At 35.1% G+C, this 26,376-nt stretch overlaps 1 protein-coding gene across 3 annotated transcripts in view; it reads right to left on the bottom strand.

The window, feature by feature from the left end:
• The window catches only part of ATP13A3 (ATPase 13A3), an 81,005-nt gene that overhangs the window by 53,195 nt on the left and 1,434 nt on the right, over positions 1 to 26,376 (bottom strand). For 2 of the 3 annotated variants that reach the window (XM_054585148.1, XM_054585146.1), the window contains exons 2-6: positions 5,870 to 5,968; positions 4,502 to 4,675; positions 3,042 to 3,224; positions 2,679 to 2,749; positions 944 to 1,024 (exon numbers count right to left, since the gene is read on the bottom strand). In XM_054585148.1, the coding sequence (XP_054441123.1) occupies positions 944 to 1,024; positions 2,679 to 2,749; positions 3,042 to 3,224; positions 4,502 to 4,675; positions 5,870 to 5,920 (560 nt within the window). In that variant the 5' untranslated portion in view covers positions 5,921 to 5,968. The remainder of the gene's footprint in view (positions 1 to 943; positions 1,025 to 2,678; positions 2,750 to 3,041; positions 3,225 to 4,501; positions 4,676 to 5,869; positions 5,969 to 26,376) is intronic. The other variant, XM_054585147.1, reaches the window with a different exon arrangement.

The raw sequence follows: 26,376 nt of genomic DNA on the forward strand, positions 1-26,376 counted from the left end.
ATACTGTTATCATTTTGTTTCATTCATCTCCTATCTTTTTGTGTGACAAGTATCTTTCCCACTAGTCTATAAGAAGTGTATCAGCAAAGACTTTGTTTTCAATTCTTGAACATAATAGTTCACAACAATTGTGAATAATTAATTTTTTTGCAAAAGACTAAATAAATTTGAGGTGTCCTATACTATTTTTCTAATAAGAATATTGTACTAAGAATGTTTATTTCAAAACACTGTACATTTGACTTCAAAAAAATACTTAAGTTTCTTAAATCCTTCTACTTAAATTCCTTATAATAGTACTTTACATATGATACAGTAATTCTTGTCTTGTAAGAAGTGTAAGTCTAAATGAATGAATTTTTTAATATTCCAACACTGAAAAAACATGCTATAAGATTATAAGAAAATTTCTAATTTGAAAATTGCTTTTATTTTTAAAATATGCAATACACTGATATATTTTTATACTTTAGCAGAGAACAACATGATTAAAAAAAGATTTTATCTCCCAATTTACAAATTTTCACTGTGGTAAATTTGAGTTCATGCTTATTATTCCCAATATATATCAATAAAATCTAAGATGCTATCAATTATAAGATATACCCATTATTTTATGTACCATCAAGAAAGATAAAGGATGACCAACATTCCATCCTTTTAGAGAGATGTTAAAATGTGGGAAAATGTGTACCTTAGACTCAATGAAATATGGTATATTTTCAGGGATATCAACTTCAAAATGTCAGCTTCAACATTTTTTAAATCTTAAACTGAGAGACAACCTCATCCAAATAAAGTATGAATAAGTTGTCAACAACTATGTCTATAATATTTAAGTAACTGTTAATATGTACAACTATATAGTGAAAGGGTAGATTATATATACTACTGTATTTAGAAATTTTGATAATAGATCTGACTTTAGTTGGATAAAAATTACCTGTAGGCATGCATCCCCTTTGTCAGTCCTGCACTATGCTTTTCATAAATTGACGTACAAGAAACACCTTCATCCAGTCCCCTAAATAAATCCAAAGTTTTCACTTTAAACAAAGTTTAAAATATCCAAATATGTCTTAATGCCTCATTTTTCTATATTCCTGATTTTAAAGTGTGACTTCCTTACAAGTAGAAATCCTTAACAAAAATTGAGATAATGAATGAGAATTTTTAAATCTCAAATTCCTAAGATAAACAATAATAAAAGGTCTGAGTCCCAAATGTGGCAACTAAGTTATACAATGTATCTATCACATAAGATGGCTCTAAAAACTAAAGTTTATATAATAATAATATTTTCCTTCAAGGCTGTGTGCCAAAGCTGTGAGAGCTAATAATTAAACTAATAAAATTAAAGTATGACTAGCTTGAGAATTCCAAACTAAAAATGAAAAAAGGTTTTACTTTTTGTTTATATAGTTTCCCCTTCTTCATTTTTTTTAAGCTTAAGCTTTACACTAAGAAATCCTATTCATTTATTTTCTTTCTACAAAAGCATCAACCCAAATCCTTCCCTAATCTAACACATAGAGAGTACAGAGTTTATGAGTCACAGGCAATGTTTAAAATCTGTAACAATTCTAACTGGGATTCAACTGACCTATCAAATCCGTGCCCCCCACCCCCACCAACATGTCTTAATTAAGCTGACTTTTACAGAGGTTCTAGTCATAAAACTCTTGAAGAGAATCTGACATATCATTAAACTCCAATACTTTTCCATTTTCAGATAGGAAAATTAAGCTCCATAATTAACTTTTATCATTGGGATAAACTTAAATACTACAAGTTTTTATGGTTGGCAAGGGCGGCACGGCAATGTTTAATGTTTTTCACCAGCAAAACTGATGACTTCTTCAAAGGCAGCAGGGATCAGCTCCAAGTCAATTTTTTAAAAACCAAAATGGCAGCTCATCGGTAGTATTCTTTAAGGCAATGGTTCTTAACCAGGAATGGTGTTCAGAACTAGGCATTTGAAAATGCCCTGGTCCATTCTAGAATATTCCAATTCTTTAGTGTCAAGGTAAAAAATCCAGGTATGACTATTTTAAATGTTCATATATTTTCTTTGTCTTGCTAATACTAAGGATTCCTTTAACATTCTCAAGCAATGATAGCTGAGTGTTTAAGAATCACTTTAACAAAAGCAATAAAAATACAATTTTAATTAATTTAGTACTTATATAACTTGAAGCCTCCACAAAAATGTTTTAAGAGATTGCTCCAATTTGCCCTACCCAAGGTTTAATGCATTTGACAATGTCCCATCTTTATCCATGTAGTAAAGTTAAATTTTTCTCAGTCTATCTCTTCATTTCTCCGGTACAAGTAAGTGGATGGAACTGGGAACAAATTGGGAGGTGATAGTTCAGACAGGTATACTCAAAGCTCACATCAAGATGAACCCCCAAAAAGAAAATAACTCACACTCAATGGGTTTTAGGATCATACTGCTTCTAACTTTTAAGTAAATTTTGCCAAGGTACAAGTTGTAAGTGAGATTTATTCTAAAATGGTTAATCAGTTTTCAAATTAATGAATTTGAATGAATAAGTGAATAAAAGTTATTCAATAAAAACCTCTTCAATTTTATGTAACACTAGAATGAATTTTTTTCTATCTAAAACATTTTCAATATACTCATAATATAATCCAAATGAAAGAAAATTACTTACTTTAAGAAATCAAAATTGTGAAGGGTATCATTCCAGAAATATTTTACACTATGGTGGGTGAAATAACGAATCTGTAGAACACACATAAATGTTACATCAAATGGCATCTTGATCACTTGTTATCAATTAAATTTATTAACAAATCTATCATATAACAACATACTAAAATTAGTGACCACATGTCACATGTAATGTTTCTTCTAGTATTACCTGATCTGTTATAATACAGTGATGAATGGGTATTTTATATGCATATAAGTTTAGCTCTAAAATAACTGCAAGCACAAAATTATAGACTACCCATGATAACATAAAATATAACAATCCTGATTTTAAAACACTTTGCAACGAAGATCACAATACCTGTTCTGACTGCGTCTGTGTATATTGGCTTATCTCATGCCTGTTCTCTTCAACAAGATTTTCAGTTAAAAGAACCGCATGGCCATTTGAAACCTTATTAGCCATAAATATGGGACTCGAAAATGGATGAGTTTTCAGGGAAAGCAAGCGAATTTTTGCACAAAACCACATTCTGAATTCATCCTTACAAGAGAAAAAGACAAAGAGTCAATTATGCATATTATATTAACTGCCTGTATTTTTGATTTCCAGTCTTTACACATTATTTACTCATCTCTAACTGAGAAAGCATCACTTCCTACTCATTAAATGTTAAATTGTTTCATAGATGCATAAATTCAAACATAAAGTGCTTTCCATTGCTCACCATTTTAATGACATACTTTACTAACACACAATAATCCATAAAACTTCATGAGTAATTTTGTAATTTACACATTAACATACTGAGACTAGATATTAAAGCTTCTTATAAAATTGTTCCAGGCAAGAAATATTTAAAAGTCATGAAAAGCAGGGACCTACAGTCAAGATTGCTCTGCCCAGCAAAGATGTCATTTAGAATCAAAGGGCAGATAAAGAGCTTCCCAGACAACAAAAGAACTAAAGAATTTCTTCATCACCAAACCATTATTATATGAAATGTTAAAGGGACTTATTTAAGAAAAAGGTCAAAACTATAAATAAAATGGCAATAAATACATAACAACAACTGAAACAAAAACACAACCTAAGCAAACAAGCAGAACAGAGACAGAATCATGAATACAGAGAGCACTTGGTGGTTGCCAGATGGGGGAGGAAGGTGTGGGGGAGGAAGGTGTGGGGGAGTGGGTAAAGAGGTGAGGGGATTAAGAAGTACACAAAGGTAGTTACATAATAACCATTGGGATGTAAAGTACAGTATAAGAAATGGAGTAGCCAAAGAACTTAGATGCATGACCCATGGACATGAACAATGATGTGGGGATTACCTGAGGGAGAATGGGGTGCATGGAGGGGGGAGGAATAATTGGGACAACTGTAATAGCATTATCAATATAATTTTTTAAAAAAATGCTTCCAATTAGGATAATATTCTCTCTCTCTCCCCTCCCCCCTCCCTCCCTCACAACCCTGGGATGCAGCAGCATCACATAGGAGAGGCCGATGGTCTAGCGAATGAGAGATCCAAGATACAGGCCCTAAATGTCCAGTGACACTGACACATAAGCATCAAATCTCTCAGTGTATCAGGAGCTTAAAAAGAAGGTGTGGATTTGATCATCTTTAAGATGCCTTATACTAATTGCTCAAATAATATTCACTTCAAACACAGATGCTTTAGAAATGGCTAAGATTATATTCCTCATTTCATCTTAGATGTGACATTCTCTTCATACATTATTTTGAACAAAGTACACACACAGACTTTATTTTACTCTTCAAACAATCAGCTCCAAGCAAATCCATGGACTTACAGTAGTTCTCAGCAGCACCACTTCACAGTCTTTAATTGAAGCTCTGACACAAGTTGCCTTCACCCGCCACTCAGGCATCCAATAGAGGAGGAGGAGGAGAAAGCCACCAGTGCAAACCACTCCTAGAGAAACTATGGCAAGCTTCCAGCGACACAAGTTATAGCCATAAATCTCCTGCATGGACACAGTAATCATGAACAATAATCAAATCATATGAGAGAGGAATTTCTAAAATTTTTGTTTTCCAGATGGGTGCGACTGTCTTGTTAGATAAACTGCAAATATTTTCCTAACCCATAATTTATGTTTACATTTTGTTTCTGACAAGCTCATTCTCTAATGTATACTTTTAAGTAGCTAAATCTGTTAATATTTGTATGTTACGGTTTTACATTTGATATTATCCTTAGTAACCTAACACTTTCTCACTGACATAGTATATTCATATTTAGTATACCTTCTTAGAACTTTTATAATTCCATTTTTACATTAAACTTTTTAATTCTTCCAGAACTAGTTATAAGATAGCGTGTTTTTTTTTTTTTAAATAAACTTTTAATTTTGTTTTGTCACTGCCTTATATCTAGTTCAGGATATAATCCAGAATACAATGTTACATTTAGATGAGATGGGTTTTAACTTTATTTTTCCCCCAAATCATTAACTAATTGTCCCAATACCATTGTGACGGACTGATTTGACTTTCTGGCTCAAATCATTTCAATTGTTTCAGTTACCTGCTCTCCTCAACCTAACAACGGTTGCCAAATTTAGCAAATGAAAACACTAAGAGCCTAGTTAAATTCAAAATTCAGATTAAAAAGCTAATAATTTTTTGTTGCCCTCTGTAATATCTGAGACATGTTTATACTAAAAATGTTTTCCTTGATTACCTTAATTCACATTTAATATTAAACAGCATGTCCTATACTATTTTACCTCACAACTCTACCTCCCCTCTCTCACACATACACAGAGTTGAGAAGTTGTTTGTTGTTCAGCTAATTTTAAATGTTTTTGTAAATCAAAATTAGAAAGCTTGTATTTGGGATTATCTTTAAGCATTAGCTAAAAAATTTCTTAAATTACCAAATAAAAAAACATACTTCTTTGCTCCAAGTTTTAACAGTTCATAAGTGAAACAAGGAACTATTCTAAAACAACAAACAGAAATGTTACATAATCCCAATTCGAAAATACTGTTAAAATGAGAAGAAAATCCCACTGATTTGGGGGGGGGTGTGTGTGGGGGGGTGTGAGGGTGTGTGTGGGGGGGGGATGTGTGTGTTACTTTTCTACTTGCCTAGAATAGTAAGTTGCAGAGATAAATTCTTTGCACTTTTTAGGTAAATTATAAATAATGCCTACCATTTCATCTTCTTGACCCTGGTTGATAGTCTTTCTTTCTTCTTTGTCCATGTCTACAGTGATTTGAAAGGTCTTGTACTTCAGAACAGTTGAAGACAACTGAGAGATGAAACAAATACTAAGGAATTATTATTTATTTTAGTAGGCTATATAATTTCATATTTTCACATTTCTTGTTGTGATACATGTATCAAAGTTTAACTGGTATTTAATCATTAAAATACCAGCTGGTTCTAATCACATTTTCAATGGTGTGTCAGTTCTTGAACCTGCATTAATCACTATCACAAATTTTGGCATATCCCATTAATTAATTTGTATTAGCAATAGTTTTGCTACAAAGCAATTTAAATTCTGGAAGAGCCTTGGCTGGTGTGGCTTAGTGGACTGAGCGCTGGGCCTGAGAACAGAAAGGTTGCCAGTTCAACTCCCAGTCAGGGCACATGCCTGGGTTACGGACCAGTCCCCAGCTGCAGGTACACACAGGCAGCTGATAGATGTTTCTCTTCTCTCCCCCACATCAATGTTTCTCTCCCTCCCTACACCTCTCTCTGCAAAAAAATAAAATAAAATAAAATAAAATAAAATAAAACAAAACAAAACTGATCTCCTTAAAAAAAAAAAATGGACAAACTGTTTACTAAAGAATCTTTATTTTTCATTCCCCAGACTCAGAGAAGTAACCTAGCTGTGTCATGAAAGTGCTTCACACAACTCAATTTATCACTGGAAGTATAATGAGGTAAAGCTTTAGCAGTGAAACCACCCCAACACTCTCAGAGATTAAATTGTAATTCAACAAATATTTACTGAGTATCTATTACATGAATGGCATTCCCTGGCCATGAGTCGATCCCTATGGCGGGTGAACCCCTATTGGAGGTCAATCAACTGACTCCCCCATTCTGATTCTAAGGCCACTACTAAGGATTGTTTCTGACCACCCAGGACAGTATTCTAGGAGAAAATTCAGTGAGCTCATTGACAAAGTTTTTTCTCCCCCCTGTATGAAAAAACATGAGATTAATTTCAAATATTAAGACATTTGGCTACATATTAAAGAGATTCACAAATTGTGAAACAATGCCTGTTTTCTCATGAAATTTTTTTGGGGGGATGGCGCATAGAGATTTTTCAAAGTGTTACTTAATATGTAAAAAAGTACTGTTGTATCTTATTAAACTAATATTCTCACAGATACATTAGATTTAACTAGCATGGTATCAACAAATAAAATGCACATAAACAAAAGATCTTTAGAGTTCACAATAAACTTTCAAGTTTACTGGTCTGAGCCCAAACAGTTTGAGAGCCACTGGTTTAGACTAGGCTGATCTCTGCAGAAGAGTGGTAGGTAATATTGTCTCCCTCATTCCAGATGTCATACCTCTCTAACTCATCTAGCTAATGAGTAGCAGAGGCCTGACTTATGGCAGGCACTCCAAAAACTCTTGTTGAGTGAATGATCTAATGAAGAATTTGTGCTAAGATAGCGATAGCTGTTTAATGTTTACATGATAGGAATTAATAGACAAGTAAAACCAACTATAGGATTTTGAACTAATCCCAAAGATAAGACCATTGAAATCTCCTGATTTATGTCATGAACAAAATGACCAGTAAAAATACTGATGCCGTACACCAGTACCCAGTACTTGTCTACCTTCTGGAAGCCCTGAAGATGGGCTGCAGGGCTTTCTATAGAAATAAACACACACATGTGCGCACGCGACTTAGTACCATCCTCCAAAAGAAACTTTAGAGGTTATCTGGTCCTACTTTTCCAAAACAAGCTGTATTATCACACAAAACCCATTGGGAAATTTACTAACAATTTCTTTTCAGTCTAGGATAGTGTTATAGCCCTGAATCACGCTACTACCATGTTAAGAATGATTCTGCTATAAACTACGGGGAGAACGAACAAGCCCAACCTCTTCCCTAAAACATCAGCAGTTGTTACCTGAATGTTTAAGGTAGAGCCCAGTCCTGCAAGATTTAAATGTGCAAATACCCACTTTCAAAAGTTAACCCAAAGGCACTCTGCCCTGATGCCATTCCCACAAAAGAATACCAGTCTGGGGTTCTTAACTATTAGTCTATATGGTTCACCCATAAGTTATGGACTGAATTTCAGGACCATCATTCAGGATTCATCAAACTCATTTTTGATCATTAATTACATATAATTCTGATCCCCATTTTCCATCACCACCACCTAAAATGTTTCTTAAGAAGAGAAGCTATTTCAAATTCTTATATATGGAGATGTCTGCTTTAACCAAAATGGAAAAACAGGGACCAGATTTGCTCTCCAACTTAAAATGACAGCAACAACAAAATGGACAAAATATATAAAACAATGATTTTCAAGATGCCTACGCATCAGGCAATGAAGAAAACTGATACAGAGGTGAGCAGCAAACTAAGTAAGCTTTACAATGCTCCCAGTTTACAAGCTGCAGAAAGGGAGGGCAGGGAACCCAGGGGGAGAAAAACAGTCTCCCTGAGTTGGGAAGATGAAGCAGGGAGTCTGAGGAGGCATCAAAATGATCAGGTTTGCAGAGTGGATTACCAGCGGAAAGATCTGTACAGAGAAAGAACACTGGAAACCTGCAAGAGGATCCCCCCCTCGAGTCTTCTGCTGAGTACTGATCAGTGCTTGTGTGTGTGGAAAGTACCAGAGGGGGAAAACCAACCAAAAGGCAGAAGGGGAAAAAACCATCAGGACTCACACAGAGCTGGGAAGAGTGCCTGTTCCCAAATTAGCCCTCAACTAAAAGCTACTCTGGTGGTTCTGCCCAAAAAAGCTTTTAAAACTTGAAAGAACAAAGTTGTTTCTAAGTAACTTAACTGCTTCCTAGAATAAAGTTCAAGGAGATTTTTAGAAGTACAAAATACATAGTCCCAATAAGTCACAATGTCTGACACTCAAGTAAAACTTAACAGGCATGGAAAAAAAGAAAGAAAATACACCCCATAATGAGAAAAATCAATCAGGAGAAAACTGACACAGATAATAGACTCAGTAGACAAGGACATTAAAACAGCTGTTTTAATTGTAGTTTGTATGTATAAAAACCCAGAAGAAAGACTGAATATATTGAGCAGAGACATATGAAAAAATCAAATTGAATGTAATATAAAAAATACAGTATCTCAGAAGAAAAATACACTAGATGAAATTAACAGATTTGACATGGCAGAAGAAAAATAAATGAACTTGAAGACAGTAATAAAATATCCAAAATGAAAAAGAGAGGAAAAAAATAGGCAACACACACACCACCACCACCACCACCACCACCACCACCACCACCACCACCACCACCAGCACCAGCAGTAAGCTGTGAGACAACTTCATGTGACCTAATATACATACAACATGGGAGAGATCAAAAAATATATCTGTACACAATGATATAATGGCCAAAATTTCCAAATTAGATTAAAAAAATTGTAAGCTCACAGATCCAAGAGGTCCAACGAACACTAAGCAAAGAAACAAGAAGTTATACTAAGGCATGTCATCATCCAGCTACTTAATATAAATAATGAAAAAAATCTTGAAAGGAACCATCAGAAAAAGATATTACATACAAGAATAAGAATGACATCAGGTTTTTTGCTAAAAATAATGCAGGTGAAAAGACAGCAGAGCAGAGCAACATCTTTGAAGTACTGAAGGGAAAAAACTAGAGAATTCTACACCCAACAAAAATACCTTCCAAAATCAAGTGAAATAAAGCTGAAAAAATTCATCACCAGCAAATCTGCACCATAAAAAACTGTTTTTAAAAAACGTCCTAGGCAGGAAAAAAAACCCAACCCACTGTGATGGAAATATGGATCTCGATAAAGTAACACAAAATACCAAAAATGGTTAACTATGGGGTAAATAAACATAGCAGCACAAAGAACAAGGGGAAATGGACATATACTTTAGTAAGGTTTTTATACAATACATGAAGTAGTATAATATCACTTAAAGGTAAACTGTAGTAAGTTAGAAGTATACTATAAACTCTAACCACTAAAATAAAGTCATAGCTAAAAAAATCAACAAAAGGTTTAAACTGAACCATAAAAAATACTTGCATGATGTAACAGGCCAAAAAAAAAAAAAAAAGGAAAAGAAGCAGCAAAGAAAGATAAGGTAAATTAAAAACAAATAGCACCCCGGCTGGTGTGGCTCAGTGGACTGAATGCTGGCCTGCAAACAAAAAGGTCACCAGTTCGACTCCCGGTCAAGGCATATGCCTGGATTGCAGGCCAGGTCTCCAGTTGGAAGCATGCAAGAGGCAACTGACGGATGCGTTTCTCACACATCGATGTTTCTCTCCCTCCCTTCCCCTCTCTCTAAAGATAAATAAAACAAATAACAAAATGACTGAGTGATGCCTAACCTTATCAATAACCACATTAAATATAAAGGGTCTAAACATCAATTAAAAGGCAATGATTGTAGTTGTATTTTTGAAAAGCAAGGCTATAGGCAACTACACGCAATTTAAATATTAAGGCACAAGTAAGTTAAAGTAAAAGGAAAGAATATACACCATGCAAAAGTTATCCAAAGTAAAACTGGAGTGATATATTAAAATCAGACAAAGCAGATTTCAAAGCAAAGAACATTACCAAGGATAAAGCCATTTCATAATGACAAAAGGGTCAATTCATGAAGAAGATAATCCTAAACACATACATTTAACAGACCTTCAAAATACACAAAGCAGAAACCGCTAAAATTATCAATAGGAGATAAATTCACCATTACTGCTGGAGATTCCATTTCAATACCACTCTCTCAATTAGAGATAGAACAAGTATATTAAAAAATACTAGTTAGTACATAAAAGAACTAAACAACATAATCAATCAGGTGGTCCCAGTTGGTATTTACAGAACACTCTATGCAACCACAACAAAATATATTTTTTCAACGTGTACAAAAACCATTTATTAAGACAGACCATATTCTGGGATATGTAAAGATTCAACTCATACCAAGTATTTTCTGAATACAATGGGAATTAAATTAGAAACCCATAACAAACATAAGTAGAAAAGCCTCAGTATTTGAAAACAATACACTTCTAAAAATCTGTAAGTCCCGCCCCCAAAAAATAAAAAATCAAAGGGGATAACACAAAGTATTCTGAGATGAATTTTGTGGTGTGCCCCTAAAACAATACTTAGAAAATTTATAGCACTGCATTCCAGGATCTGAAAAGAAAGGTCTCAAATCATGACCTCAGCTTCTACCTTAAGAAAGTAGAAAATAGTAAAATATACCTAGAATAAACACTAAAAAGAAATAATAAAATTCAGAGTAGAAATCAGTGCAGTAAGAAACAGAAAAATGGAGCAAAAAATCAATTAAACCAAAAGCTGATTCTCTGAGATCAATAAAACTGATCACTTCTCATTTCTATTTAGACTCGAAGAGGGTAGGGGAGAGACACAAATTACCCATATCAGGAATAAAACAGGAGATATCACTACAGATTCTGCAGATACCAGAAGGATAATTATGAAATGTAATGAAAACTTTACACCAATATACCAACTTTTTTGCAGGTTTGAACTTACTTCCCAATTAAAAAAAAATTAATTTGAAAAACTTATCTTTATTGCCAGGGATGGCTATGAATTAATACTGCTAAAGCCAAGTTAAAAGCTAAGTAATAGGTACATGAGAGTTCATTATACTAATCTAGTTTTCAGTAAGTAAAAATTATGCATAATATGAAGTTTTTAAATCATTAAAAGCACTCATCAGAAGCTTTTAAACGGAAAAAAAATTTTCATTCCTAGCACATAAGGCCATAAATGGCTCTGTAAGTCCCAAATCAACAGACTCAACCTATTATGTACCAGGCATTACTTATAAACTCATACTGCTGGGTTTTGAATCTAATTCTTCTTTACTTTTTTTTAACCCACTGCCTAGAAATAGAGATGTGCTTCCTCACTTCTGTAAATCCCAATTTTTCACTGTAGAATACATTAGTAGATAATCAAGCTTTTTATAATTTTAGAAAAAGAACCCCTAAAAATCAATGTTTTCATTTAGTCCATGTACTTGTAACTATTTAAAACCTTCCTCTCAAATATCTCTTGACATAACTATATTCTCATCTTCTACAGTTAAAAACTGACCAGAACAAAAGATACTCCAATTATTTTAAATGAGTGGTTACACATAATGCATTGCCTATAACAATCTATTTTCATACTTTAAAAAATACAACTATTAACCAAATTATTTCCTCACTCTTTTTATAAGTGTTATTTCTCTAAAATTTAACTTCCTTTTTAAGATAAAAATTTTAACTAGCATCAAATATTACCAAAACTGAAATAGTAAAAATAATTTAAGTAAAAAATTGCTCTAAAAACCAATTTTTATTCTCTTTAGACATATTTTACACCTCATAGGAAATTACCAAGAATTCATCTTTCACATAAACTTTTAATAAAATCCAATGAGCCAACAATTTCAAGTTTACATTTAAAACATATACATATAGTAAATGTATATCTAAATTTTAAAAACATACTTAAATAGAAATCCCTTAACATTTCTGAGTCCACAAAAATAAAAATCTATAGAAACACATTTTAAAACACACTGTTTTTTGAGATGTAAACACATTTTAAATACTATCCTAAATCTAATTAGACGTTTGAAGCAGTAATATAAAATCCATTTAACTTACAACTTTGGTGGTTTGCTAGAATGTTTATTTTTTAATCAGGTCAATTTCTAGATCAAAGCATGAAACAAACTTTTCTTACCAATAGCACTGTATCATTCCTTCCAATTGTCGGTATTAGCAGAGCTTTCAAAAGCTGGCTCTTAATAATAAAAGTAAAATAAAGCTAGGCATAAAAATCCATTCAAATGAGAATTTTCTGCTAAATATTTGTTTCAGTTCTTTTTGAACTGCTTCCAAAATAAGACATTAAAATTTAGGATTTTTTAATTCACTGATTTTAAATGGGTTTTCAGAAGACATACCCCTCTGCCATCTGACGACCACTGGTAGAGCTCCTATTACTTGAATAAATCATATACTGAGCTAACCACACTGAAGTCCTAATTCCACAGTGCATGCCTAAGCCTTGATGTTATTGAAATAGCAAGGAGCTTATAGGCTATTTGTGCTTAACCAAACCCTTCCTTGCATTTACAGCGAACTTGATTTTTTGTGAGTGAAAACAACAGCACAGGAAAAAGTGAAGCTATCAGAAATAAATCTCACTAAATCTAATATTAATTTTTTAAAGTTTACTTATTGTCCCCTTTATATAATTACCAGAAACCATTTAAAATACATCTTTAATCTAGGATAAGAGTTAGTCATGTCTCATTTCCTAAAATAAGATGAGTTGGCTTCAGTAGGCATAGAAATCCCCAAACCTCTAAACCATTTTCACTTCAAAACCTGAATTTCTCATTAGCTGTACCAACAGTATTATAATAGCATATGTTGAGGATTTTGTTTTTTAAGGGTAGTCAATGTATGTGCCAAGAATTCCAAAATAAGTAATTTCACAAGGTAATTTACAGAATGATCTATATAACTCAAGTAAAACTTCAAGCAAAGCAAACCTGAATACATTTTTAATTTAACTGTTTACCTCAGTCAATACATGCCAACTTCAGCAAGACTGAAGTAAAAAATAAAAAATGTGTTAATTCAAAATTCACAAAACTAAAATTAATTTAATAAAAATATTCTCAAATGACATTTTCATAGTTTGTAACATATATTTCCAGAGTTTTAAAAATTAAAACCAAACTAAGACTTTTAGGGCACCATGCACTGTTGAAAGAGAATGAATCCTCCCACCTTGTTTTGTAGTGCTACAGTTTTTTTGAGAATTAAACATATCTACCTATGTTAAATAAAAATCAGATAAATGCATTTTTAAGGACTACTCAGCAAAAGGTGTTTTTAAAGGTCCTGAAGTACTAAACAGCACAGCCAGCATTCTCAGTATTACCTCCCCGGCCCTAGCATCCCTACTGGGGCATCCCTAGCAACTAAACGACCCTCTGCAATTCACAAGCAGTTCCACCTTTACAACTGAAATAAAAAGTACCCTAATACGTATGAAATCCTTACTCTGCTCACTGAATCACTTCAAATTTACTATCTATACAAATATTTGTGTAAAAAGAGTGGGAAAAAAGGTCTCAATCTCCCAATTACAGTAACCAAATTGTGACAACTATAAAAGCAAAACTTACTACTTCAAGTCAACTCCGAACAATAAGAATGACATAATATAATTTAATGAATACATGGAAATTTTACAAGGATACCAGCTAAATTTTAACAAAGCTCCACTCAATACCCATTTTATCACTTCCCATCTTGAACTTTCTCTTATAATACATGCTTTTGTTTCTGTGTTTAGGCTTAAGGAAGACCATTGTATCCAACATCCAACAGAGCAAGACTGTATTTACATTTGTAAAGTGCAGTCTTTGTATAATTATACTTTTTTGTATGTTACAAAACAATGTGACAGTTATAACAAAATAAGTTATAATTAGGGAATATAATGCAATTATCTGTCATAGAATCAATATTAAGAACTTTAAGAGCTGTAACTTAACAGTGTGTTTGGGTAAAAGGGAGAACCTTTAGTGCTTTTTAGTGCTTTTACCCATCTACATGTAATAATATTTTTAAATAGTTAAAGACAGAAAGAAAGAAAACTGAGCATATGTATAAACTTCTAATTCTACAATGCATGGCCAACCTTGGGTCTGAACTTGTAGGAACCTCCAGAACACTTCACAGTGCTCTCTATCAAACCATTCTCCAGATTCTCTGAATTTCAGCCTTAAGTGACTTTATTACCCAAGGCAAGTAGTTATTTTTTAATTACAGTTGGTATACCAATATTACATTAGTTTCAGTTGTACAACACAGTGATTAGACATTTATATAACTTACAGTGATTACCCTGACCAAGTAGTCACTTTGAAGACTCCTTTAACAAGTTCATTTCTGGTAAGCTCCAGCTAACTGTTTATATTTGTCTTTATATCCCCTCCACATTTTGGTTCCACTGAGAAGTATTACCCACAGTAATAAGTACAGTAGCAACAAGTTTGAAATTATCAAATTAACTTATCTATAAGCACTGAGTATATATGCCATATTCATTATATTAGGAACAGTAGGAGATACGCAAGTTTACCCCAAAATATATAATGTAAAACAAAAACAAATGTAAAAAGCACAGAACTAAAAAGTCAGCTTTAACTTGTCCTTAAATAACAATGCAATATGAACAATTTGAAAGTTCCTCCAACTGTCTCAGTTTCAACTTCACTAAAATTAGGCGGTTGTCCTAACTCATGGCACAGTCCAACCATGGAAGTTTCTGACCTAGGGAAACTGCCTTGGTATATATAGCCTGCTGTTGCACTCTTCTGCCAGCAGATGACATTCCAACATTGGTAAGGAAGGAGGCTGACAGCTCCCCAGTCTTCACAGAAAAACTGCTGATCAAGTGATTAAGGATAAGAAGTTACACATAAGACTTTTTTCAGTACCACTGGAGGTACTAATATGGAAAAGCAGTTGTTTCCTATATAATATATGAGCCTCTGTTTCATGTGTCTCAACAGAAATATAAGACATGCAATAAACATAAATGATAATGGGGAAGGAGGGGAAGGCAGGTAGATTATTGTTCCCTTTATACTATAGATTACTCCCAAATTCACAATTATTTGAAACAAGAACCTAGGAATCAATATTGTGGAGTAGGAGAGAAGAGTAACAATTAAAAAGCACATGAACCTGTAAGAAAACAAGACAAGATAAAGTATAAAATTACATGGTAAAGCATCACTTGCCCATAGCTGGCAAAGGAAGGGAAGGGAAGGGAAGGGGAGGGGAGGGGAGGGAAGGGAAGGGAAAAGGAAAAAGGAAAGGGAAGGGAAGGGAAGAGGAAAAAGGAAAAGAAAAGGAAAAGGAAAAGGAAAGGAAAGGAAAGGAAAGGAAAAGGAAGAAAGAAAGAAAGAAAAAGACAAGGAGCACCAATATGCATTGCTGTTAATAGCATACTACCTTTTTGGAAAACCACCTGATAGTAAATTAAAATTTAAACCCCCTCCCCACATACTTTGATCCAACAATCCCAATTAAAAATTCTTGTCATTTGTACCTATACAGATATGTTACCATTAACCATTTCGTCAAATTTATCTGCATTGCTAGACTTATGAAATAAACGAAAGTTTTGTGCTTTTTTTCTTTGGGGGCAAGAATGGGTACTTACAAGCAAAGTAACCTAGTTTAAACAACTAAGAGTACTTATAAACAAGCACAGAAGACATTGTGTGGTATGAGCTGCTAATGCAACAGGAGATGACAAATCAAGAGTTCAAATAACACCATGTATAAACAAACCAAGTTGATAAGCGAGCCTAACTCCCAGAACTAAAAGTTACACTTTTAAGTACAGAGGTAAAATGAGAGTTTTTCTGTTATATAACCTATAAATCAATGTTTATTCCATTCTAATGTAAATTAGTGACTATTTCTTCTAAATGGTAATGCTATTAATCCAAGTTCCTAGTGACTTGACATTTCAATTAATCATTTAAAAGATGGCCTTTGAAATTTAAACATTCATTAATTCTAAGATTCATATTTTCCACATTTTAGCACAGCTAAAAAAGCAGGAAGCAGCTTAGATGAAACCATTGTTGCTACTGGCAGGTAACCATCCTGATGTAGTGGTCACTGCACCCACATGATCAAAGTTGGTCTCAACTGCTCACAGTATTGTCTGCTTCCATTGAGTGAAGTGCATTCTTGGTGGTACAGCACTGAGTTTAGACTGCTGATTAAACTATTCAAAAAGATTACACTGTAGTTTCATAATGAAACAAAAGTAACAGTGTAAACAGTTAAGTAACAAAACAGAGCAGCAGTGTGGAGAAAGGCTAAGATGAGAAGAGGGGTGGGCTGGAATGGGGTGGCCTGGGGGATAGGAAACAGAAGAAAGAAAAAGAAAAGGAAGAACAGAAAAAAACTTTCAGGAGAACTGTATTTCTAAGTCTTCAGCATGTTAAGGAGCTACACACTGATCCCAGACATGTTCATTTTTCTTATTAACAGCAAACCCAAAAATAATTTTTTTCATTACTCAGCATGGTTCACTTCAGGATTATTACAATATTTGCAAGGAGGAAAAATCAGTTTTACTTATGATCTATACTAGAATGTTTTACATTTCATTTTTCCAGATGTTATGAAGACCCAAACACAAAGAAGCAGAAAATCACTAGTGAGCTATTCTGTACAAAAAAAAAAAAATACAATCCTACAAATTTACAATTATAACTGATAGGCACTTAGATCAACTTTTTTAAATTCTGTAAATTAGTCTTTTCCCACTTTACTCCTTTTGCTCAATTTTAAACCCATGCATATTGACTCAGCATAGGAAGGAAGTACAAAGCCTTTAACACATCCCCATTTAACAAATATTTCAAAACTACAGCACTTTAAATTGCTGAAGAGGATAATGTCCTTGCTCATGGTACAGCCATGATAGAAAATCTGAACTTTTTCATTTTCTGTGGTCATTCTGTAATCCACTATTAAGGATTAAGAAAAAAATTAATGTATTTGGATACTGTGCCAACCATAATAATAGTAACTGACATTTTATACAGAGATTTTTTCAGTTTACAAAACACTTCTAGGTGTATTACCTACTTTACTTGCCAGTTTCAAATCAATATTGTCTTTTAAAAAACAAGGGAAAAGATAATCTTCACTTAACCAAGATTAGCATTTTTCACATTCCCTAAAAGTCGGGCGTGGAGTGACTTATCAAAAGTCTTACCAACAAATTAATGACATGCAGACAGCACCATTTTTCAAGGTCTATTTTCCAAAAATTCATGTGAAAGGCAGGTGTACTTGAAATACATTATTTCTTAAAGAAAACAGTGACTAGGCTCTCAAGATATCCCACAAATGAGTTTTACTCCCACGATTAAGCCAAATTATGCTAACCTGGGTTGTGGAGAGGTGGCCTGATTACCAAGCTTCTACCTCCTCTGCCCATTTCTTTATTAGCAATACTTTCCAAGCCTCTATTTCCTACACCCACTTAAATATTAATTTTCTCCAGGCTTCTCTATGTAACATCACCAGGACCCAAGGATGGCACTGTTGCCCTATTTATGGTGGCAACTACCAATCAGTTCTTTCAGCACAGATCTCATGAGCTTCAAAACCACAGATTAAAAGTTACCAAACATGTTTGCATACAGCTAAAATTCAATAGGTTCATTTTTTTCTTTCTCCCAAAAATCCGCCCTACCATGAACCACCACCAATTCCCTCTACCTAATGAATGCAATTTGCCTAAAAACCCATGCCAGGAATTTGGAAGTCATCCTACACTCTTTCCTCCTGCGCACGTCTGTTGCACAATATATCCAACAGGGCACTAAGTCTTATCATTTCTAACTTTCTCAAGTCCACCTCTCACCATGTGCTGTAACCTCCACTGTCATTGCCTCAACTCAGATCCTGATCCCCAATCTAATATCCCTCATTCAAACCTATAAACAAACCAGATATGACCATTTCTCTCTCTGCTTAAAATGTCAATAGTTTCCCATTGTCTGCAGCAGCATTTACCAACTGCTAAGTAAGAGTCCTTCCAAAATAAAATTTTAAAAAAGGCACCCCTGCTCCTTTAAATTGAAGAAAATACTGGATTAAACTGTTATGCAGTCCTCTCACTTGCAAGACTTTAAAAAGTCAAGTCTTACAATGCAGCAGTCCCCAACCTTTTTGGCACCAAGGACCACTTTCATGGAAGATTGGAGGCGGGGGGGGGGGCAGAGGAGGCGGTGCTCCCAGCTCAGGTGGGCTTCACTCGACCACCCTATGTGGATGGGGGAAGGAGCAACAGGAGGCAAAGCTCAGGCGGGGGGCTTCACTTGCTGCTGGCTCCTAACAGGCTGAGGCCTGGGGACCGGGGACCCCTGTTACAATACACAGTACTGTGTGTCTTCCTACCAAGGGGAACTGGGATGGAAGTGAGGCCCCACTGGGCTCCAAGGACAAAGTTGTAAAGACATGTAAAATCCTTCAGAATCTGGCCCTGCCTAGGTATCAGCACCATCTGCCACTCATCAGTGGTTATCATTCACCTCTCACAAACCTTACAACCCATCTCCATAGAACACAATTTGTAATTTCCCAAAGAGTCTACTGTTTCCTGACTCCATTCCTTCTACCAAGAATGCCCTTCCCTTACCTAATCTTGCTGAAGAGCTCCAACCGATCCTTCCAGACCCTGGTCAAGTATCCTCTCAACTAAACTTTGAATGTCTCTTCTACCTCCCAGCAGAAGACTTTTCCCACATTTGTCCCTTCTCCACATGTGGCAGAGCACTTGTCCCACAATATTGGACATATAGACCGAAAGCTTTAAAGGCTGGAAACCAGGCCGGTGCCCAAGCAATGTAGCTGAATGAATGCGACAGGGCAAGACAGGCAATAAAATCCTTCCTTTCTTTCTGGGCAAAATTTCACAACAAAGTACATTTTGTCTTTGGCAGGCCCCCACATCTCATCCTCATGCCCCTTTCCTAACTGTCCCGACTGTCCCAATATCCTCTTGGGCCCTTGGTGACCTCATATAACCCTATATAATTATCACCACAGCACTTGGTTCATCACTATCAACTATTCCTCTCAATTAAGAAACATTCTTTTCAGAAGTTAATACGTAAATGAGCTATAGTTTCTTAAAGCTGAGATATCTAAGATAAACCTCTAACTAACGAAAGAAAAAATACTATGAGGGAGATGTCGGGAGTGGGTATTGCAGTTCCACTCACAAGCTGGCCCGTCAGAGTCAGGAAGTCTTCCTGACCGGGCTTCCCTGAAGTATTCCGCTCTCATTTCATCTACCCTGCACAGCAGCAGCAGTGAGCGCTCCTGGCAGAAACAGATGGAACTGGTGCTACAGCAATCCTACAGGTCACCTGTTCTTCTGGAATTGGAAAGCTTTGTTTTTGTAGATACCATTTATAGTCAATCTTTCATTATCATAGACAGAAAGTCTCACCAACATGTTCACCAATGAACCTAAAACAGTGCTTTGGTGGGAGGGCAGACTGGTATAGCCACTGTGTAAAGCAATATGGAGATAACTCAAAAAATTAAAAATGGATCTGCCTTTTGACCCAGCGATCCCACTTCTGAGAGTATACCTGAAGGAACCTAAAAATGCAAATTCAAAAGAATGTAAGAACCTCTATGTTCACTACAGGGTTATTTACAATCACCAAGATATAGAAACAGCTCAAGTGTCCATCAGTAGATGAGTGGATAAAACAACTGTGGGACATTTACACAATGGAAGACTACTCAGCCGTAAAAGAAAGAAAAAGGAAAAGGAAAATTTTACCCTTTGTGACAATATGGATGGACCTGAAGAACATTATGCTAAGTGAAATAAGCCAGTTAGAGAAAAACAAATACCATATGATTTCACTCACCTGTGGAATCTAATAAACAAGAAAAATGGGCACAGATTAATAGGTGGAGAGCAGGATGACAGCTGGAGGGAGGTGGGGTTAGGGGGTGGAGGGATTGGCCAAAAAGGAAAAAGGACTCATGGACGTGAACAACAGTGTGGTGATTGCTTGGGGGAGGGGGGTATAAAGGGGGCTAAATGGTAATGGAAAAAATACAATAAAGATTAAATAAAGATAAATTAAAAATACAATAAAGATTAAATAAACACAATAAAGATTAAAATACGAAAGATTAAATAAAAGATTAAATGCCGGAGATTACATATATGAAATTTCTAACCTCAAGGAGCTAAATGGATGAGTCAGGCAAGTAGGCAAACATGTATCAAACAAAATGACTGAGTGTTGCAATAACAGGTATCACAGCAGCAGGGAGAGGAAGGGGGGGGGGAGGGACAAGATGGGGGGGGGAGGACAGAAAAGACTTCAGATAATTGTCCCCTGATCTAACACCTGAAGGGCGTGAAGTTCATCAAGCAAAACAGCAGTCAAAAAAGGGGAAATAATAGAGATGTAATCCAAGCAGAGGAATTACCATACCAGAAGTGCTGGGTGATAAATCCTAGAAAGAATACAAGTTACTTAAACTGCCTTAGCCTCTGGGGAAAGTCTGGAAATGGAGTTAAAAAAGGGGGGCGGGAGAGGGGAGGAGGGGAACAGAGTCAAATTATGAGGAAGGCCTTATTCAACATGATAAAGATATAGATTAATTTGTACTCAATGAAGACTGAACTTTCTCCATCTAGGAGAGACCCAAGGTCAGGCCAAGGAGCCACATTCCAAAGAATACAATGAAAGTGATGTACCCTGGACTTATGCAATGCAGCCGGGCACGGTTTCTAGGATGGCAGGACTCATTCATCAGCCAGTATACCCAGTATCTAGCCTTGTGCTTGGTACATACAGGAACTAAAAAGTCTTTAACAGATGTGCCAACACAATCCTAAAGGCATAACCAAAAGTCCCTAGCCAAACACCCTTCCTTACCCCCTATAAAATCACAACTCTCACATATTACAATACTTGGTAATTGCCACCACTTTTAACGGATCATGAGGGCCATCCACAATAGCCTGCACTAGAGAGACAAGAAAGGATTCAGGGAAAAGAACACATTGAGATGCTTTTGAACTGACTAAATGAATCAGTTTATCTATTCTTCTTACCAAAAACTGAACAGAAAACAACCGTGAATTAGCTCAAAATTATTCATCAACTGAACCCTAAGGCAGTGGTGATAACTACAGAAAGAATTATTTTCGTATCAAAAAGAACCACGAAATAAAATTTTACCTAAGAATGTGCTAGGTTATACTAGTCTTTCAAATAATTAACTGCCCCAGACAACAGTAGGCTACTTACCTGTAGTACTTTACATTTTACATAGTAAACTAAATTATATTATTATAATTGGCATGTAAATAAGGATTCCCTCTCTTATGCTTGGGAAAATATAAGCAAAAAGAATTTTTAAAGAGAAACTTTAGGAAATCATGGGCAAAAATTAATTATAAATGAGCTAAAAAAACTGATGGCTTAAAAAGCTAAAGCATAATGTAAAGATGAATTTAAAATATTTGGTCTATGAAGAACTAGTAACACATGTTTAAAGAAATCGACCCAAAGGCCACATTAGTAAAATAAAATTTCAAGTCTCCTTTTAAAAAAATGTAGACATTTCACTAATTAGTATTTTTAAGTGAAAACGAGGCACATAAAATGCTATTGAATACATAGAATTAAACATTTTTTTTTTCATTTTTTAATGTAGCCAGGGAGAGATAATGGTAACAGGAACACAGAGGATGGTAGGGCAGGAGGGAGCAGAAGATTTGCTGCACACAACCCAAAGACACAAAGAGAAAGATAAAAATACACATAAAGTGTACACTACAGCTACATGGGATTAGCATGTTGAGTTTTTTAGGACGTTGTTACCACAGATGCAAAATTATGGTATTTTTGCTATGAAAAGACTGAATATAACACCATGTCATTAGTGCCTGCTGCTCCACAAAAACAAAACAACAAAAAAACAAACCTCTATTATGCCCCCCCATTCTCTCCTTCTCTCCCTCAATCTGTCTTCACACATACAACTTGTTTTAACTATGTTAAATATTACTAACAAATAAATAATAAATGGCTATTTACTGAGCCTCGTATCCTGACAATACTCAGGTGGGTTTTATTACCTCCATTCAGGAACTGAAAAAACTAAAAAATGTTAGGTGACTTGACCCAAACTGCAAAGCTAGTAAGTAAGGAGGCTGGAACTCAAAATGACTTCTCGATGACTCTGAAGCTTATATTTTAACCAATACACCATGCCCTCTCCCAGGGCATCTTTAGCTATTGTAATGTCTTTTTAAAGACTGCTGTTTTCTTACTGTGCTATCCCAAGAATGTTTAGGTTCAGACTCTTTAAATTCCATGGAAAACATTAACTTATATAGTTCTTTTAAAATAATGCAGATGTTGCTAGCAGTAAGGAAGACAACTCTTAAAAACACTGAAAGCAGCCCTACCTGTTGTGGCTCAGTGGACTGAGGACCAGCCTGTGAACCAAAGGGTCACCAGTTCAATTCCCAGTGTAGGGCACATGCCTGGGTTGCAAGCCAGGTACCCAGTAGGTGGCGCAAGAGATGCAACCACACATTCATGTTTCCCTCTATTTCTCCCTCCTTCTCTAAAAAATAAATAAATCAAATCTTTAAAAAAAACACTAAAAGTAGCCAAGGATCAACCCGGAATTACACAAAGTACCAGTATTTCCCCAATATTCCCAATTTTATTAATTAGCCTTGTAATTACGCTAAGTTCTTTGTATAGTATGACTGGGGAAATAGCAGATTTTCACAAATACCTAATTTCTTTCTCCATTATTCACAGTGTGGAGTCACATCATATATGCATTTAATTATACACATTCAACTATCTGTGCTGCAGGAAAAAAAGAAAAGCAAGACAGAAAAATACTTTAAATAATGGTGGCAGGATATCTGCTTTTCATCCTTGCACCAGGTAAGCATACAAGAGAGACTCTAAATGTGCTGTTTCTCAGCCAATCTAAAGACTCAATCACCTGTCAAACATTACCCTACATAGCTGGTTATGATCCAGCTCATTAAAAAAAGTAACCTGTTCTAAAAACTGGAGGAAAACCAAGCTGTTAGAACTAAAAAAACAATATATTAGTTAACCATTTTTCAAACTGGTGACTTCCTAAAGGACTTTTTCGAGGGTAATTTTGAAAGATTTTTGTTAAATGAGAATTTAGGCCCAAAGCCCCCAAATAAAAGGTGATTTCATTCTACTCAGTTCTTTAGATCAGAAAGAATTAGGAATCAAATCACTTGTCATTCATAGCAAAGTAAGTTAATAATATTTTTTCAACCTATTTCACAAAATTAGAAAATACAGAACAGGAATACATATGTGGGAGTTATTCCATAGCTTACTCTAAAATAAACTAAAAATGTAGTAGAAGTCTGTTATCAAAAGCAACCCTTAAAAGTTGGTTCTCAGTAGGAAAAAAAATAAAACAGACACACACTTTTTGAGATATGCCATTACTAGAGTACCAAATAAAGGCAAGGATGAAAAGAATACCCAACTAAGATAAAGCTGCTAACCCTGGTTACTTTAGTAGCATCACTTACCTCTCCAGATATCAGTTTCCTTTTCTGTAAAAAGAAGGGACTGGTCTATGACCTATCTATGACCATTCAGCATTATTATTTTCCAATCTCTTACCTCTTCATTTCAGTGTCCAACTCACAAACTCCTTTGTGAAAAAAATAGGAAAAACTAAATAGTCAATCTAGCTTGCTATCATTGAGGTAGAACTGTCTTTCACATAATGCAACAGTGATCAATATTTCTATTTAAAATTTCTGAGAAAGATTCTACAGACATCAGCAAGTTCTATATCATGTAGTCAGGAAATTCTACTTTAGACAGCTAACTCACTTGTCCCAGAAATTTAATTCCTTACCTACTAGTATCTGAGTGTCAAAAGATTATTCAAAAGCAAGATCCGTAGGGAATAAGTGAAAGAGTCAACAATAGAGAAATTTTGATTAAGAGATTGATTACAACTTGACTCATCACATCTCACATACATAAACAGACTTCAAACATAGGGTACTTCTTCCTGCATTCTCAGTTCATACCAGTATTAGCGGCCTTTGGTGACAGAAAGAGGCAAAGATATATTTTCACCTCTACCTTGAAAGAAACACACTTCAGTCCTGGCTGGTGTGTCTCAGTGGACTGAGTGTGGACCTGTGAACCAAGGGATTACCGGTTTGATTCCCAGTCAGGGCACATGCCTGGGTTGCAGGCCAGGACCCTGGCTGGGGGCATGCGATAGGCAACCATACATTGATGTTTCTCCTTTCCTCCCTTCCTTCCCTTCTCGTTACTAGATCTGGTGTTGGGACAGTTCTCTCTGGCGATCTGTTTATGGAAGCTTCACCAATCCCCATCCTCACCTTTCCTCACGCTCAGACACTGGATTATTTGAACAGCTCTCCGTTGCTGTCACTCCATTTTTTTTCCCTCCTTGCTGATTACCATAAAATCATTTTTAACTATTATAACAGGGGTCATTTTTCCCCAATTATCATTTTACATGACATTCCACATTACATCTATTTTTACTCTTATCAATACCAATGTTTTTAACTCATAGCTTGTATAATTACTAATTACCATTAACTTCAGGGCATTCTACCTTATAAATACCACCTGTTTTTCACTAGATTAAATATGCTCAGAACCTTCTACTTTTTTACCTAAATCTCAAAATATATGATCCTTTCTTATTTCTTTACTCTCAAAACATGAAGATGAACAGAATTCAAGTACGACACTAATAATTATTTCCTTGGTTTTTGCATGCTTTCTAGACTAGCCACGTGAGTTAATCAGAACATGGTTTTGATAACTACAGATTTACTCTCTCCATAGGCCAGTTAGTTTCATTTCACACAAACAAACAATGTTCCAAAGCCAAAAACTAAATCCTGACAGCTACCTCTGGGATCTAGATTTAACAAGGAGCTCTATGGCACATTCAGAATACATTCCATTGCTGGAACAAACATTTTGATGATCTATCAGGTAGATGTCAGATACTACATATCTTCTTTTAGCTTACCACTGTGAACTGTTTTAAGGATGTTGTCTTTAAGAAGTGATAAACTGCCAGGATTTTAGAAATTACAATCACCTGTTGTCATTTCCCGCACCAAGTTCTTATTTCCACCATTATCCACACTATTTGGGAAAAAATAACAGAAGACAAGGTTTCACAGGATGCCCCCATATCACTGATCATAGCCCATCTCCTAGGGCTGCTACTAATTTTAGGAATAAAGTATATTCACATTTTAAAACCTTATATTCACAGTGATTACAACACCACCACACTATACAAGCACAGCCTAATTCAGTAAATGGAATGAAGAGTAAAAGGAACTATTTATTATGTGACAGGAAAAGTATTACTTTCTTTACATATGCTCCCAGCTAATGCTCAGAACTCTCTGATCTTCTTTGTTAAATAAAAAAAGGGAAGAAAAACAGAGAAGTTAAGCAAGTTACAATATAAGAGACTTTGAAGAAAGCCAGAATCCTAGCTGTTACTGCAGCAATTTTCAACTGGTGTGCCACAAGAATTTTTTAAAACATACAATACCTGACTATTTAGTCAGGGGGCCCTAACCTCTTTTCCCTTGGATTGTCAAGTTTAAATAATGATAACGCAGTAGCTGTCCAGTGTGAATAAACCAAAGTTATAACTGTTTCTGTCAGATTGGCAAAAAATGTTTTTTGGTGTGCCACAGAATTTCAGTAATTAGTGTGCCATTTACTTACTGTTTGTGATGAGAGG

This window comes from Pteronotus mesoamericanus, unplaced genomic scaffold, assembly GCF_021234165.1.
Source record: "Pteronotus mesoamericanus isolate MK-2021 breed Mesoamerican mustached bat unplaced genomic scaffold, CSHL_Meso_final contig_82, whole genome shotgun sequence".
In the NCBI taxonomy this organism is placed as follows: Eukaryota; Metazoa; Chordata; class Mammalia; order Chiroptera; family Mormoopidae; genus Pteronotus; species Pteronotus mesoamericanus.